Here is a 15,540-nt window from a genome sequence, read left to right on the forward strand (position 1 = left end):
TAAACAAGTACCATTGAGATCCAACGCCCCCCTTGAATTGTCTGTTTAGAGTGTATCAAAGCTAGAACTCTTTGGAAGTAAAGGGTCTCTATAAATACTCTTGTCTTCAGCTGCTAGTAGCGTGGGGGTCTCGCCTTGCAGTCCTCTACTACGCACATAATGGATGGATTGACTGCCTTTCTAGGGGAATGGGCACAGGAGGATGTATGGTTGGCTAAATGGGGTTTCACAAGAGGCCTTGGCTTCTTGGCCAATCTTTCCAAAAGGTTTTGGCTCCTGTTCTAAACGATGAGTCGGAAGCTTGCAGTGCTGACGGGTCTTGTGTCTTTTACAGGGCGGCTGCGGTAGCCCCAAAGAAGACCATCCAGACGAAGCTGAGTAACCTTGTGGTACGAGGAGCCGACGCCATTGCCCTTGAAGCACAGAAACTCGGTAATATGTTTTCCTCTGAAATATTTGTTTGTCTTTTTTGGGCAGACCACAAAAGTTTTTTTTTTTTTGTTTTTACAAAACACTTGTATATGTCCCCATTCTCACAAGTCACTACAAGCTATCATGACCGTGCTGTCATGCTCCCTCCAGCTCCTACTCGGACCTCTGTGTGCCGCCATTCAGAATGCCTCCGTTAAGAATCGCTCTCGCTGAAAGATTCTACTCCTCATCTGTGAATCATTTCCTCGCCCTAGAGGTCCTCTCCTTCCGCTGCCTCCTTCAGCTCCTTTGCACTATTAGCCCCGGTGGAGAACTCTAGGCAGTGATGCTGGTCACTCTTGATTTATGGTTCAACAAATCTCTTTTTAAGTAATAGAATGATATGGGTTAAGGCATGATTCGATAAATGCCTAATGGGAACTAGTCGCCACTCTACAATTGAAACTATGCCAGCATGGGTTAAATTCAATAGTTATCTCTTGGTGCCCCCAGTGTCAACTTGTGGCCGAACAGAAGATGTAAAACCTATCCTAGCAAGACCTCCCACCCCCCACCCAACCAGGGATGGCCCAGTTGCCAAAGAAATCTCCAAATGATGTAGCCATCAGAAAAGCCTCAGTCCCATGCTTTGTGTCTTTAGCCTCCTGACTACCTTGTGCCCATAACACAAAATGTTCCAAGGCTTTGGCCAAAGCAAAAGTTAAGAAACCTACCCTTCAAAAGTTAATCTCTGTTTTAATGCAAAAAAACAAACCTTTTCCTTAGATCACACAAGGTTGACAATGGGACCCCCCCCAAGAACGTCGATTTCAGGATTCCCAGATGCCCCCCTTGCTCTACCTCTGGACAGTCTGTCCTTTGTCTCCACTTGTATCAGGGGTTCTCTTCCTCCTTTGTATTAAGAACAGAGGATTCACAATAGGACTTTTTCCTAGGCCTAGGTTGCAGCATTCATAACGGGCCTCTCTCAGCCCTGTGTTAAAGGACTCGCAGTGGGCCGATCTCATAGGCCTATGTCCTCCTACCGTTGCCTAGAATCTTATCTTTCCCAAATGATTGTTACCCAAGTAGTTGGTCAACCATGGGGCCATTCACGTCAGAACTTTGTCTCACCAGGCTAGTATTGCCTTCTAACAGGCAGCAGTCCCTCTGGGAATCCTCCCGCCAGCGGTCCTACAGGAATCTTCTCTCCAGGCAGCAGGCCCCCTCTGCCCCTGGCGTGTCCCCCCCCACCCCTACCTCCCCAAGAATCGTTCCTCCAGTGAGCAGCCTACCTCACCCACCAGAATCCTCCCTCCAGGCAAGCAGTCCCTCCAGGAGCCCTCCATCCAGCAGCTTCCCCTTGTATCAAGGAAACATCGCCAGGTCCAAGATACTGAATGACTTAACCAGCCCCTTTTTATACTCATAGGGCTGTAGTGCAGTGAACTCTGATAGGCTTCTTTGTCTCCCTTCCTACGATTGGTTGAGCTTTCCTCTTATCTGTTTACGGATTGGTTCTCAGTGATGTCCAATTGGTGTATTGATTTCCTCCCCTCGGCCTGCAATTGAGAGGTTTCTACAGCGTGTGGTGCAATCCTGGCAATTGCCAGGGCCTGTGATCTTGGTCTTCCAGACGGTTGCATAATTCCTTGCCTTCCGAGTCTGCAAGATATTCCACTTGATCATGGGTGGCATAATACCTGTCTACTGGGACGTAATCCTTCCAGATGACTGTTACTGAGGCATGCTGGTACTTGGAGTTTAAGCGCCTTCCTTTTGATGCTGCCAAACTGTGGGCCAGGGAACTACTGTGCCTCTTAAGGAGGCTTACAGGATTCCCCCTATTCCGCCTTTGGGGAGGCACCTCCATGCCCTGTCCCCAACAGCCAGCTAAATTCCTTAGCTTATTTCCGGTGAACTGACCACACACCCCCTCCCTCCTCACATCAAAGCCATGCTTTCAGTGGAACTGTTCAAGACCAGGCTTAAATTGTACCTGCAAACCATCAAAGGGGTGGCCTTGGCCCCCACCTGCCCGACCCACCTTTCTCGTGTATTGCATATTTATGTACATTTTTATATATCAACGGTGTAAATACCCTTTCAAGACCCACAAGTCCGGTTTCCCTTCCCTCAGCTCTTAACTCTTCACCAGCTGGCATTCCCTCAATCTATATACTCATTGTACTGTGTAAAGGCAGAAATGCCTCTAAATGAGTAAATACACCATGCCAAGTAGTTCTCCCCAGACTGGTCTGCCTTGGGAGTTGGGAATGGGGGATTGTAGACTTCCTTTTTAAGGGCTAGTGTCCCTCCAGATGTGGTCGCCACATCTTGAACAGTAGTTCAGTGCCATAAATGTCCACATTAATTTCTACAAAGCTCTACTTCAAAGGTCAGGTGAAGTTTGGGATACCCAGAAATGTGACTTCCCTCCTACCCAGTCTCTAAAAACATCCATTGTGACTTTCCCACCTACCCAACCTTTCATTGTACCCCTTATTTAAACTGTGATCTCCCGTTTGTATTTGTCTGTATATCTGTTAATGCTCTGATTACTTACCGGTAATCTTCATTACTCCTAGTCCTACTCTTCCTCGTCACAGTACTTCATGAGGCACCTGCCTCCGACACAGGACCTTCTTCTATTTCTTTAAATCTCTATAACTCCTCCTCCACATCCATGTCACTCAGTTTCATATTACCAAGCCGGAGCATGGGACCTTCCCCGGAGGGAGGGTGAGGAGGGTCGTCAGTACTGTGACGAGGAAGAGTAGGACTAGGAGTAATGAAGATTACCGGTAAGTAATCAGAGCATTACCTCCACGTCCACTCTTCCTCGTCCCAGTACTTACTTCATGAGGTATACCAAAGCAGCAACGGGGAAAAGGTCCCAATGAGAGACAGAGCCAAAAACAGTGCAGCAAAACACACCCACAATAACTCTTAAATCACATCCCCACAGACAAAACTCCAACCACGAAGGAACCAACCCCCGAGTGGGAGAAACTCAACCCATAGCGGTTGATGAAAATGCCTAGACCAGCCAAGGCGGCAGTCATACAAATCTCTTGCAGAGAAAAACCCTCCTTGCATCGGCCCAGGAAGCCGCCAAACCCCTGGCAGACCGCCCCTGATTGTGCGCAGGCACAGGCAGGCCAGAAGCCACATAGGCCCTAGAGGTCACAACCCGGAACCACCGGGAAATGGAAACCACAGATGCGTTATGCCCAGCCCCAGCCGGACCACAAGCAATCAGAAGACTATCAGATTGGTGGAAAAAGCAAACCAAGCCAAATACTCCAACGCGTCCCGTCGGACATCAATGTTAAGCCGAGCCACCTCCTCATGCATTCTTGGATCATGAAAGAAGTCAGGGAGAACCAGACCCTGAGAGGTGTGAAACCCGAGAGACAACTGAAGGGAGAAACATCGGACCACACCCAGGCACCACCGAGTCTGGCAGCACCCTCAGGAAAGGAGCGTGACATAAGAGAGCCCCAATCTCCCCAAGCCTACGGGCAGAAGTGAGGGCAATAAGAAAAGCAGATTTCAGTGTAAGATGTTTGATATCAATCTCGGAAATGGGCTCAAAAGGAGGCCCGTGAAGGAACCGTAATACAAGAGGGAGATCCCAAGAGGAAAGCCCTTTATCAGCACAAGGACGGGAAGAAGAAAAACCCTGGATCAATTTCCCCACCAACACCTCCCCATCCAAGTGACCGTCAGAGTCCCCCAAAAGTAATTTCATGGAGGCCCACTGAGAGCGAAGCCTGGAAAAACTGCCAGGCCCCTGTCAAAACCCCTCCTGGAGGAACTGAAGGATAGCAGAGGCCAGAACGCAGGGGAGGGATCCCAGACCGCCCATACCAGTCTCGGAAATGGCCCCAGAGTCTGCCTAACACCTTCAGAGTGGAGGGTCTAAGAGCATCCATTTGGACCCAACTACAGGATCTGAGAACCCCTGAGATATCAACCTAGACTGAGCAATAGCCACACCGCCCATTGCATCTGGTGGAATTCCAACCGCAGATCCCCTTTTGACGGGGACACGGCCACCTCGGAACCAGCCAAGGTTCCTAGGACCGAAGCTCCAACAGAGAGGGGAGCCAACTCCGGCGGGACCAGAACGGAGCTAACAACAACACAGTCACTCTGGACACTCTGATGCGCCAAACCACCCGGGGCAGAAGGGGAATAGGCGGAAAGGCATAAAGGAAAACCCCAAGGCCACTGTACAGAGAGGGCGTCCATCCCCCAATCCCCTCAGCCTGAAACCTAGAGCAGAAGAGGGGAACTTCTGCTGAGGCCGGGGATGCAAACAGGTCTAGAACCAGGGACCCTAATCTGACACAGGTCACCGCAAAGACCTGGGCCAACAGGACCAGTTCCGCAGAGGAGTGAAAACCGGCATCTGAGAAGATCCGCTTGAACATTGTCCACCCTTCTGATACGTGAGGCCACCAGAGACACCAGGTGAGAGTCCTCCCAGGTGCCTATCAGCGCTGCCAGAGCATTCAAGGAGTGGCCAGAACCCCTTTTGCAGTTGACATATGCCAAGGCCGTCGTATTGTCCGATCGGACCAAAAACCGCCGACCGTCCAGCAACTCCTCAAAGTACACCAGAGCTTTGACAATGGCACAACTCTTGCCAATTGGATGATCGCCGGCTCTCCCCAGATCTCACAACCCTTGAGCTGAGAGGACCCCCAATGTAGACCCTTTCTGCTGGTGTTGGTAGTAGGAGAGGCCACAGGAGGAAGGACCAAGCACACCTCAGCCTGTAGACCTGAAACCCCCCCGCCACCATAGCAGGGCCACTCGCAGCGCTGGGGACACTGAAAACAAAACTAAGAAAGCTGAGATGTCGGGAGCCAGTGGGAGAGAGTATAAGACACCAGGAGACGTAACCGAAGACGGGCTCAAGGAACTGGAAAACATGCAAGACGCCACGTGCCCCGTAACTTCAGCAACAGGTGAGCCGAGACATACTGCCTTCTGAGAACCCAGCCCAGAACAGCCAGCAAGCGCCCCCCCTGCACAACATCCAGAGTACGCTCTCCCCAGACATCCGGACAAGCAGTGCAGGGTCTTGAGACCCATAAGCAGGTGACACATCCTAGAAGGCATAGGGACCAGGAACACCCGCAAGTAGAAAACTTGACCCTGAACAGGGAGAGGAACGGGCAAGACGGTAACCCACAACAACCGTTCGGAGAGAACGGATCCCATGGCCAACTACTTGGACCGTGAGCTGGGTACCAAAGTCCTAACCATGCAAACCTGGACAGGAGGAGACAAGAACGGCAACTGATACCCCCTCCAGAAGGAGCCCATTACCCAGGAAGCCGAACCCCACCGGTCCCATACACCTCCGAGAAGATAGAGACGAGGAGCCAGGGAAAACCGCCAGTCACTGCACTTGCACCAGAGGGAAATCACAGGACGTTGAAACAGGCCTGCGCCACAATATAACAGCATGCTTGTCAGCCCACAAAAAGATCTGACCTATCAAAAGGAAGATACTGGACAGCCCAGAAGTCCAGCAGACTATGGCCCCCTCAGCTGACAGAGGAGCCACCAGGCTGGCGTCAAAAGGGCAGAGTACTGTCACAAAGCGGGCAAAGCAATCCATCCCGGATAGCCGACATCAAAGGCAACCCCCTACCTGAGGTATGCCTATACTGGAAAACCCACTGAAGTGACATCCCCCTCCACCGGCACCAGGGGTTCTGAGAACCCCTCTAAGCACAGACATGTGCCACCATGTGCCCTATAACTTCCCACAAGTCTGAGAGGAGGCGTGAAAGCAACACGTCGGCACCGGAGGACCTAGGCCCTAAAAGAAGAGACACTGGGAACCCCCTGCATGGCCGTTACTTCCATGATGCATTTTCCATAATCCCATGCCGGACAAGGGAAAAGCAAATCAACTCCTTCGACTTTCCCTCGCGCAGTTTAGAGGAAGAGGACAGGACAAGGAGTCTGCGTCCATAGCTAGCACAGACCCAAACACACCACTAACACGCCACATTACTGAGAGGTGGCTTGAGCCCTGTATCCAGTAGCTGGTAGCCCCATGCTCTAGATCGTTCCAATGCATCGGTCTAGGAAGGTTGAAGGACCGAGTCAGCACCGCTGATACTCGAACCCGAAGTGTAGACTATGCCAGGCCGGTACCCTTCCGGCCGCTTGCAGACGTGTCCAAATCTGCGCCGTATTCACAGGCAGCACGCAAGGAATGCAGCCAACATCCGGTGCATCCTGGGCTGTGTGTGTCTGAGGAGCGGGTGGTATGTGACATGCCTGTGACAGTACAGAGCCCCCACACTTTCAAATACTCTGTCACAGACACCCCACGACAAGAAGCAGAGAGGCTTCACAACAAAAAGGGAAGGCTAGCCCATACTGCCAAGTGCTTGCCATCATTTCCAATAAAGATGTGTACACAGAGCACGAGGTAACGGCCTTTCGAAGGAGTCAAGATGGCCATACCAGCAAGAGAGGGGAAAACATCAAGCACAGTCCTCCCCTCTCCTTACCTTCCCCCAGATAATGCAGCTAACATCCGGTGCATCCTGGGCCGTGTGTCTCTGAGGAGCGGGTGGTATGTGACATGCCTGCGACAGAACAGAGCCCCCGCAGTTTCAAATACTGTCATAGTCACCCCACGACAAGAAGCAGAGAGGCCTCACAACAAAAGGGAAGGCTTAGCCCATACTGCCAAGTGCTTGCCATCATTTCCAATCCAATCAAGACGGCCAAAACAGGAGGAGAGGGGAAAAACATCAAGCCCAGTCCTCCCCTCTCCTTACCTTCCGGGGGCGTGCAGGACCCGGGACACAATGCTCACGCTGCGGTCCGGAGCCCAGCAAAGAACCGAGCGAGGCAATCCAGCTCAACTGTGACCCCTAGCCCCGCAGGGGGCCCAGGAGCAGCGCCGCACCTGAGGGAGCCGAGGGCCCCGCCACACAGCCCCCCCCAGGGGGCCAGCAATCGGTGCTCCCTGGTGCCCCGCACCGGGAAGAAAAAGTCCAACCTGCCGGAGGCAGGAAAAATTAAAACTGAGTGACATGGATGTGGGGGAGGAGTTATAGAGATTTAAAGAAATAGAAGAAGGTCCTGTGTCGGAGGCAGGTGCCTCATGAAGTAAGTACTGGGACGAGGAAGAGTGGACGTGGAGGTAATGCATTCTTGCCTAGTGCTGCATTTATTTTAAATGCTCTGTTCAGCCGCAAAAGCTTGCCGTTTTCTCTTAACTTAACGCCTGTCCCCATGGCAACTTGTTTAGATGCACTTTAGGGATGTGCTTTAACTGGTCCCGCCCACTCTGCACATAGTAAAGATACTACTTGCGTACTCATTGCCGGGTAACACAGTGCTTCCACATCCTACAGCTGGACGAAACGACCAGGGCTGCAAACCTGTCAGTTTTCAGAATATCACTCCATATTCATGAAACAAATTTGCATACATTTAGAATCATTGTATGCAAATGCATCTCATGAATATTAATGAGGCATGTCCTCAACATCAGACGTGTTTCCGGCCCTCCAAGCCTGGAGTTGGACAACCCTTTGCAGTTGCCCCCATACCATCTTGACTCCTTCCAGTGTTCAGTTCATTCTTCAGACGACAGTTTCTTGCAAGGTTTTTGTATTGTAAATTGTGACTTTAAAGTTAAAATGCCTTTAAGCAAAAGGCACTCCTGATCTGTGGGCTGGAGTACAGGAATATAACTCTGCATTTTGAATTGAAATTGCCATCAGGGGCACAGTGGTGTGTGGATATCGCTGTCATCAAAGAATTGTTTGAGAAGCCCAGTCTCTTTTGTGCGGATTTAACTTGAGGAGATGGGATACCACCAAAAAGATGTAGACATGATGGAAGAATCTGTCCATCACAGTGAAATGTGTCTGTTGACCAAAGGGAAATGGGGTGGGTTTTTTGGGATCGTAGTGGTACCTCTGTGGTACCGTGGAGCTTCTTGCTCTTCAGAGATTTCTAAATGGCGCATCGGGACGTTCCAACATTAGGACGTATGGCTCCGCCTTCTCCATCAAGAAAGCTACTGTCTTGATCACTGTTGGGGAAGATTTGGTGTTTTGATTCGTTCCCTCCATAGTCCTCTGTGGAACCTCCCAATTTTTCCTTTTGTTTTTCTACCTGACCTGGCTTTTCAAGGTGAATCCAGCGTTTTTGGCCTTATCTATTTTGAGAGTGCTGATCCTTCTCTGGCTATCAAGGCAGGCCTGAGCAAAGCGAGGCTGCCGACCCGAGCTAAGGCAGGCCCAAGCAAAGCTAAGGCAGGCCTGAGCAAAGCGAGGCTGCCGACCCGAGCTAAGGCAGGCCCAAGCAAAGCTAATGTAGGCCTGAGCAAAGCGAGGCTGCCGGCCCGAGCAAAGCTAAGGCAGGCCTGAGCAAAGCGAGGCTGCCGGCCCGAGCAAAGCTAAGGCAGGCCTGAGCAAAGCGAGGCTGCCGGCCCGAGCTAAGGCAGGCCCGAGCAAAGCTAAGGCAGGCCTGAGCAAAGCGAGGCTGCCGACCCGAGCTAAGGCAGGCCCGAGCAAAGCTAAGGCAGGCCTGAGCACAGCGAGGCTGCCGGCCCGAGCTAAGGCCGGCCCGAGCAAAGCTAAGGCAGGCCTGAGCAAAGCTAAGCTGCCGGCCTGAGCAAAGCGAGGCTGCCGGCCCGAGCAAAGCTAAGGCAGGCCTGAGCAAAGCGAGGCTGCCGGCCCGAGCAAAGCTAAGGCAGGCCTGAGCAAAGCGAGGCTGCCGGCCCGAGCTAAGGCAGGCCCGAGCAAAGCTAAGGCAGGCCTGAGCAAAGCGAGGCTGCCGGCCCGAGCTAAGGCAGGCCCGAGCAAAGCTAAGGCAGGCCTGAGCAAAGCGAGGCTGCCGACCCGAGCTAAGGCAGGCCCGAGCAAAGCTAAGGCAGGCCTGAGCACAGCGAGGCTGCCGGCCCGAGCTAAGGCCGGCCCGAGCAAAGCTAAGGCAGGCCCGAGCAAAGCTAAGGCAGGCCTGAGCACAGCGAGGCTGCCGGCCCGAGCTAAGGCCGGCCCGAGCAAAGATAAGGCAGGCCTGAGCAAAGCGAGGCTGCCGGCCCGAGCTAAGGCAGGCCCGAGCAAAGCTAAGGCAGGCCTGAGCAAAGCGAGGCTGCCGGCCCGAGCTAAGGCAGGCCCGAGCAAAGCTAAGGCAGGCCCGAGCAAAGCCAGGCTGCCGACCCGAGCTAAGGCAGGCCCGAGCAAAGCTAAGGCAGACCTGAGCAATGCGAGGCTGCCGGCCCGAGCTAAGGTAGGCCTGAGCAAAGCGAAGCCGCCGGCCTGAGCTAAGGCAGGCCCGAGCAAAGCTGTGGACCGTTAAAGGCCATGTCCGCCCTCCTGGCAGGGCATGAAAGCCATTGACACCTGGGCTTTGTCCAGGGTGTGAATGGCTTTCAACATTTTTCATCGGAAGATCGGTAGCTAGCAGCCGATCTCCTGATGAAAAAGATGCCCTCTGCCAAGTCCCTTTTCCATGTCTATCGTGTTGGCCAGGTAGGAGACACTTTGGGACTGGAGTGCAATGCTCCGGTTCCGCAGGTATGTGGAGGGGTGGGGCTGGGACAGCGGGCAGGGATTGTGTATTCTCGCCCACTGTTTCAGCCACCTGATGACTGAGCACCTTTCACCGGGTGCGAATACATTGTCAATACGCATTTGCATTTTATACTGCTTAATGCCTTGTTGTATACTCAAATGGCTGGGCCACAAGATGTAGCTGTTCTTTGGCCATCTAGTCTTTTGACCTGCTTCCTGCCCCCTTGGGGTCAGATATTTCCTGTAAAATAAGCCCTTTCCTGGGCAAACCCGAGGTATGTGTTTGTGGCTCAGTGTGGGGACTGGGACTGCTGATCCCAGGCCACATATTGACCAAAGTATGTCTGTTTCTGAGCAATCAGTCTGGACCCCTGCTTGAGGATCCAGCCCCAGAGAGCCTTCGAAAGTGTCCCAGGACCACCATGTAGACTGACCAGCTTCCTCCTGCGCTACCAATTTAAGATTTGGTTCTTCACAGGCTCTGTATCTTCATCACAAAGAGGGGGCCTTAGAGTAGCAGCTCTTTTTTTGTTTTTTTTTTTTTCAGCGACCTGGGTCGTCCTCTGCTGGCTGATAGCAGTGTTCATCACGTTCTCCTGCCCAAGTATCCTGGGGGTTCCCATAAGTTAGTGACCCAATCCCGACGCTGAAATGGACTGCTGCACCAGCGACTAATAGACCCCTCCAACAGAGAAGTGAGGCCAGCGGATTGAGAAACCTCTGGTTGCTTTCTGCTGAAATCTTAGCATGGTGCTAAGTTAACATACCCATCTCCCCTCCCCCCCAGTAGAGTTTAACGGGCCTAACCCTACTTCTCCCAATCCTGGTCTTGATCCAAGGGGCTCCGACCAAGGAACCCCCTGGGGTTTCCCTATAGTGCAGGATTGGAAGAGGACCCCCAAATAACTTTGCTTTCTTGTACTTCCAGGAACACTTCACCTCTTGTTCACTTTTCCAACACCTTGCTGCCTTCTTAGGACTCCTGCCTTCCCACAAAGAGCTAACTTTGGGGCTGTTGACTCGGGTACAAGACCCCGTTTGCTTAAGTAGGGAAGGGCTTTCAAGTGTTGCGCCGTATTTGCTAAAGGACGTACAAATTGTAAAACTGCTCTTTAATTACTTACTTGACTAACTGGTTCATCGATACCTTTGTCTTTTTTGCTTGCTGTTCTGCATTAGTTTTCTCATGTTATTACTTAAATCTAATCTAAGTGTCTAAGGTAAAGTGTTGGTGCCCTTTAGCAAGAGCACCCCGTGGTGGGCGTATGTATGTTGATGGAGTAGGTTTAGTTACTTTACTTGTAGTTTTCCTTGTAAGTTTGTTACAAGACCTAATAAATACCACTGTATTTCTAGACATTGTGTAACTTGAATCATTAAGAATGTTCTGTGTTTGCTTAACTGAACCCTTCTCCCCTTCCTAAGTCTGATCCTTGCTGCTAAGTCTCATTACTTCTGCCGAGATAGTTTGGCTGGAAATTAGTGTCTTCACCTGTTCACCAGACTAGAGGGTGGCCTCTCAGAATCTGCCTGTCTGAATCTGAAATGTGCATTTTGCACATGTAGCTGATGGACCTGCGTGAAGATGCACTGTGGACGTATGGAGCAAGAGCTGCACGAGAGCGCAGGCATGTTCATCATTTGATGTTCCTCCTGACACTAACTCCCCGCTCTTTAGTCTTTCAGTACCGTCTCTTCACCCTGTGTGTATTCCTCTTTCACCTTGCCTTGCCATTCCTCACACTCTGTGCCTAGCCTCCTCGACCGTTTTGCTCCAGTTTTGCCTGCCTCGCCACTCTGTCTGTCATCTTGCTCTCCATTGATCGCAAGTCTCGGCCCTTCCTTGTGACAGATCGGATCTTTATTTATCAACACAAGGGGTGCCCGGTTTAAGTCCCTGGTCCTCAAGGCTTCATATACTCGCAATCAACAAAAATGGACCAGCAGGACAGGGAATAACCAACTCAACACATTTATCTTTTTAGAAATACCAATACATGCTAAATATTGAATTCAAACTTTTATTATCATATCAAAAATATATAAAATACTATTTTTTAAAAACATTTAAGCAAACAAATGCCTTTATATTCAACTCATACTGAATCACTCCTACCATTCATAACATATGTTTTGTGGCCTATTAATAATAGGCCAATATTATTAATAGGCCACAAGCATTTGAAGTAATTTTATTTCCGACTGTGCGCAGTGTGATGAATCTGATGGGTGGTGGTGGCCGTCTCCCTCATGTGGCCAGGGCACAGCAGCTGCTACCTGAACTTTGGGGTGGCTATATGAGGGAGGACCACATGCGGGAGGCGACCCTCAGAGGGATGGCACAACATCATCGGATAAGACAAGGGGTTTCCCTTTTCCTTTAAGGGCTACCCCTTCCATTCCCTGTCCCTTAATGGCATATTGGCATAGCTCCCTTCAACCACCCATGGAAGCTACTGAGAATACCTTCCAGTGTTCTACACATAAGTCACCAAGCGCTCACTGCCATTTCCATGCATTTGAAAGTACTGCAGTGAGGAAGCTGACTGGCTCAATGAGGATCAGTAAAGGCGAGATGCACAAAATACCCTCTAGTGATTGCAAGTGCATGATCAGTGCTGGGACATTTAAAAACCTGAGACGCTGCATGGGAAAGCCCCGTCCTCTCGGTACCTACTGAAGGACTACTATGCTGAAGAGAAGCCTGTGGAGCCAGCTGACTCATGAAGGACAGAGTAAGAAGACTGCAGGAGCCGGTCTGTCGCGTAGAGGCCGTGAGAGGAAGAGGCAAGACTTCATGGCGATCATGGGAACCAGAGAACAGTATCCATGCCGACCCAATGCGGAGAAGCACACCGCAGGCAAGCGGGAGCCATGAAGAACGCGGAAGCTGCCAAGTGAAGTCGGTGAGCCCGCGGACGAATAATGCCACAGAAAGCCGGTGAGTCCTCAGGATGGGAACTGGGACACCGGGGCGCTACAGCAACCTAACCACGAACAAATAAATGTAATTAAAGCGCATAAAAAGAAATGTGTAACCCAAAGGGGGAATAACGGAATGAATACAACATATGTAAAATCTTGCAAGTGTGTCGAATGAAGCACATGAGAAAGCCCTGGCAGGAGAGTATACCAGGCAAACTCAAGTTTGCAAGTGTGTCAAGTGAATCACGTGAGGAAGTCCTAGTAGGAGAACGCATCAGGCAAAGCCAAGACTCTGAGTAAAGAGTTATATTAAAAGTAGAGAAGAAACCTAGCAGGGGAGTACACCATGTGCCCTACAAGGTTTAGACTAACAGCCAAGTTGTTTTATATACAAGCTGTTTTTTTTTTTTTTAATCAAAGAATTTCAAGGAAGACTTGTACCCGTAGGAGGAGTTGAAAGTTTCTTGAAGAGAGAACCTGGGGAAGGGAGCAATCACCTGGACTGTGAACTTTATCCATTGGGAACTTTTGTGTGGAGTTGCGCCTTTTCTTTTGAACTTGGAAAATGTTTGCACTTTCAAAGCCAAAGAAGTTGCCCTTTACAGAGTTAATTTTAGAATGTGAGGACCAGAATATTACTTTGGACACAGGACATTTTGTTTTGGGCATCTGACCGACCCTTGGTTTAGGCAGGGAAATAGCTCTAGAGTACCAACCCCTTTTTATTTTGACTAAATGTCTAAAGCCACAGGCATGAGCTCTGTGTCCACGTCTTGTTCCTGGCTCATCATAACAGTAACTCATTTATGACCTGGCTTGATTTGTATTCAGGTTGCCTATATTGGCTGAATCCATGGCACCATGTGGGTGCCCCTCGGCAAACCCTCTTTGACCACTCTCGACCCCCCCACCCCAATCCCCTGCCCCCCACACCACTCCAAGTGGCATTGCTGGGAACTGGGGCTTGAGACCGTCTTGTCACTTGTTGGGGAGATTTATCATTTTTTGTGCTTCATCCCCATCTCCTAGTGAGACCCCCAGCATGTTTTGCTTGACTTGTGGGCTTTTTTCTTTACATCCTGATTGAGTGGAGCCTCGTCCCACTCATTTCATTCTTATGGGCTCTGTCTTTTGGAACTCTGTTCTGTGTTTTCCCAGTACTATGGATTCTCCTTTCCTCGTCTGTATTGTACTATTGCAGCACAACACTCCTTATCGGCATTGTTGCTGGGGACCCTTTAGGTTCTCCTTGGAGATTCTTTTCTATATCCTGGAGTAACTACAGTATTAGTATCTCTGCCAAAACTTGATATTCTGAGAGATTGGCACACACACGTGGAGTGCCAGTGGGATACAAACAAAAACCTGAGCTCCTCCACTATTTAAATTTTCTAGGCAGGGAGAACATGGAGATCCAGACACAATTCACAAAACACAATCTCCCATACCATATTTTTGTGTCAACAAAAGTGCTTTGTTTGAATGTAACGTCACTCAAGGTGATTTGATTCAAATTTTGGTATTTTATTGGTGTTCTGCACAATTAGTAAAGCAATAAACCAATGAAGTGGAAAGATTAATAAAATTGAAAATCTAGTTCTACATATACAAACATGTTCAATCGCACCTGATTACATATACTCACCCATACTCATAACCTACTTGACTCGCAAAACACATACACAATACATTTCACACTAGGCAGACGTGCAAAATAGCTAGACATGTGCAAATAATGCAACTTTCTTTGTACTAGATTGCGTTATCTACTGTCAGGATGACTGCTGTTATCTCCATCTGGCAACATTGATGACAAATAGAATTTCCCTGAAACAATGTTTTAGCCTTGGTTGCAGCTCTCAAGCTTTCACTAGGGCTTGAAAAGTTATTTAGCAGTCCTTTGGGTGAACAGATGTCGTTTCATACCTTGTAGCACCCTACTCTCTGCTCCTGTGCCTTTTTAGTCACAGAAGACCTCCTAGCTGGTGGCAGTGGTGTTCTACCAACTGTTGTGTGATTTTTCTACCGCAGACTATGTCCACAGCCCCGGTAGTACACAATAGGGGCACCCAAGTACTAACTTGGGGGCCTCCTTTTTTCACCATTTCTAGCATGGTGGGACTTTGTTAGGCCTTCTACCATTCTGGGAGTGGGAGGTCTGTGTGTGTGTTTGCCTTTTGCGGGAACCATTGGGTGTCCCTTCCTAGGCTCCAGTGTGTCCGGGCAGGCAGGGAAGAGCTTTCCCACCCCCCTGTCCTTTGTCTGCCAGAGTCTCTGAATAGAACCAGCTCCCACTGTGGGGTCTGGCTGTCCTGATTGGACAGCTATAAGCCCCTTTCAGTAAATTGCTGAGAGAGATTGCAGAGGAGTGTGTGCTGCAACTGTATAAAAGGTGAGGCTCCTGGATTGAAAGGCAAGTTGACCACTGGAAACAGAAGTAACCGCAGATAATGACCAGAGAAGCCTGCAGACCCTTTGCAACACAGTTAAGCAACCACTGCTGTCCTGACCCACTTTTCTATGCAACAGAGGAACTCGGAAGAGGATGACACCTTCCCTTTGACTGGTGGGAACAACCAGTCCCAAGACTAACTTTGATTTGAGCCATCTCCCAAGGTCTTGTGAGTTTCCA

General features: G+C 50.2%; 1 protein-coding gene across 1 annotated transcript in view; it reads left to right on the top strand.

Moving 5' to 3' along the window:
- The window catches only part of MCM10 (minichromosome maintenance 10 replication initiation factor), a 123,906-nt gene that overhangs the window by 62,350 nt on the left and 46,016 nt on the right, over positions 1-15,540 (top strand). Inside the window, exon 11 of the mRNA XM_069627796.1 lies at positions 335-432. Coding sequence (XP_069483897.1) covers positions 335-432 — 98 coding nt within the window. The remainder of the gene's footprint in view (positions 1-334; positions 433-15,540) is intronic.

Source organism: Ambystoma mexicanum, chromosome 12 (genome assembly GCF_040938575.1).
Source record: "Ambystoma mexicanum isolate Mex_15411 chromosome 12, UKY_AmexF1_1, whole genome shotgun sequence".
Classification (NCBI taxonomy): domain Eukaryota; kingdom Metazoa; phylum Chordata; class Amphibia; order Caudata; family Ambystomatidae; genus Ambystoma; species Ambystoma mexicanum.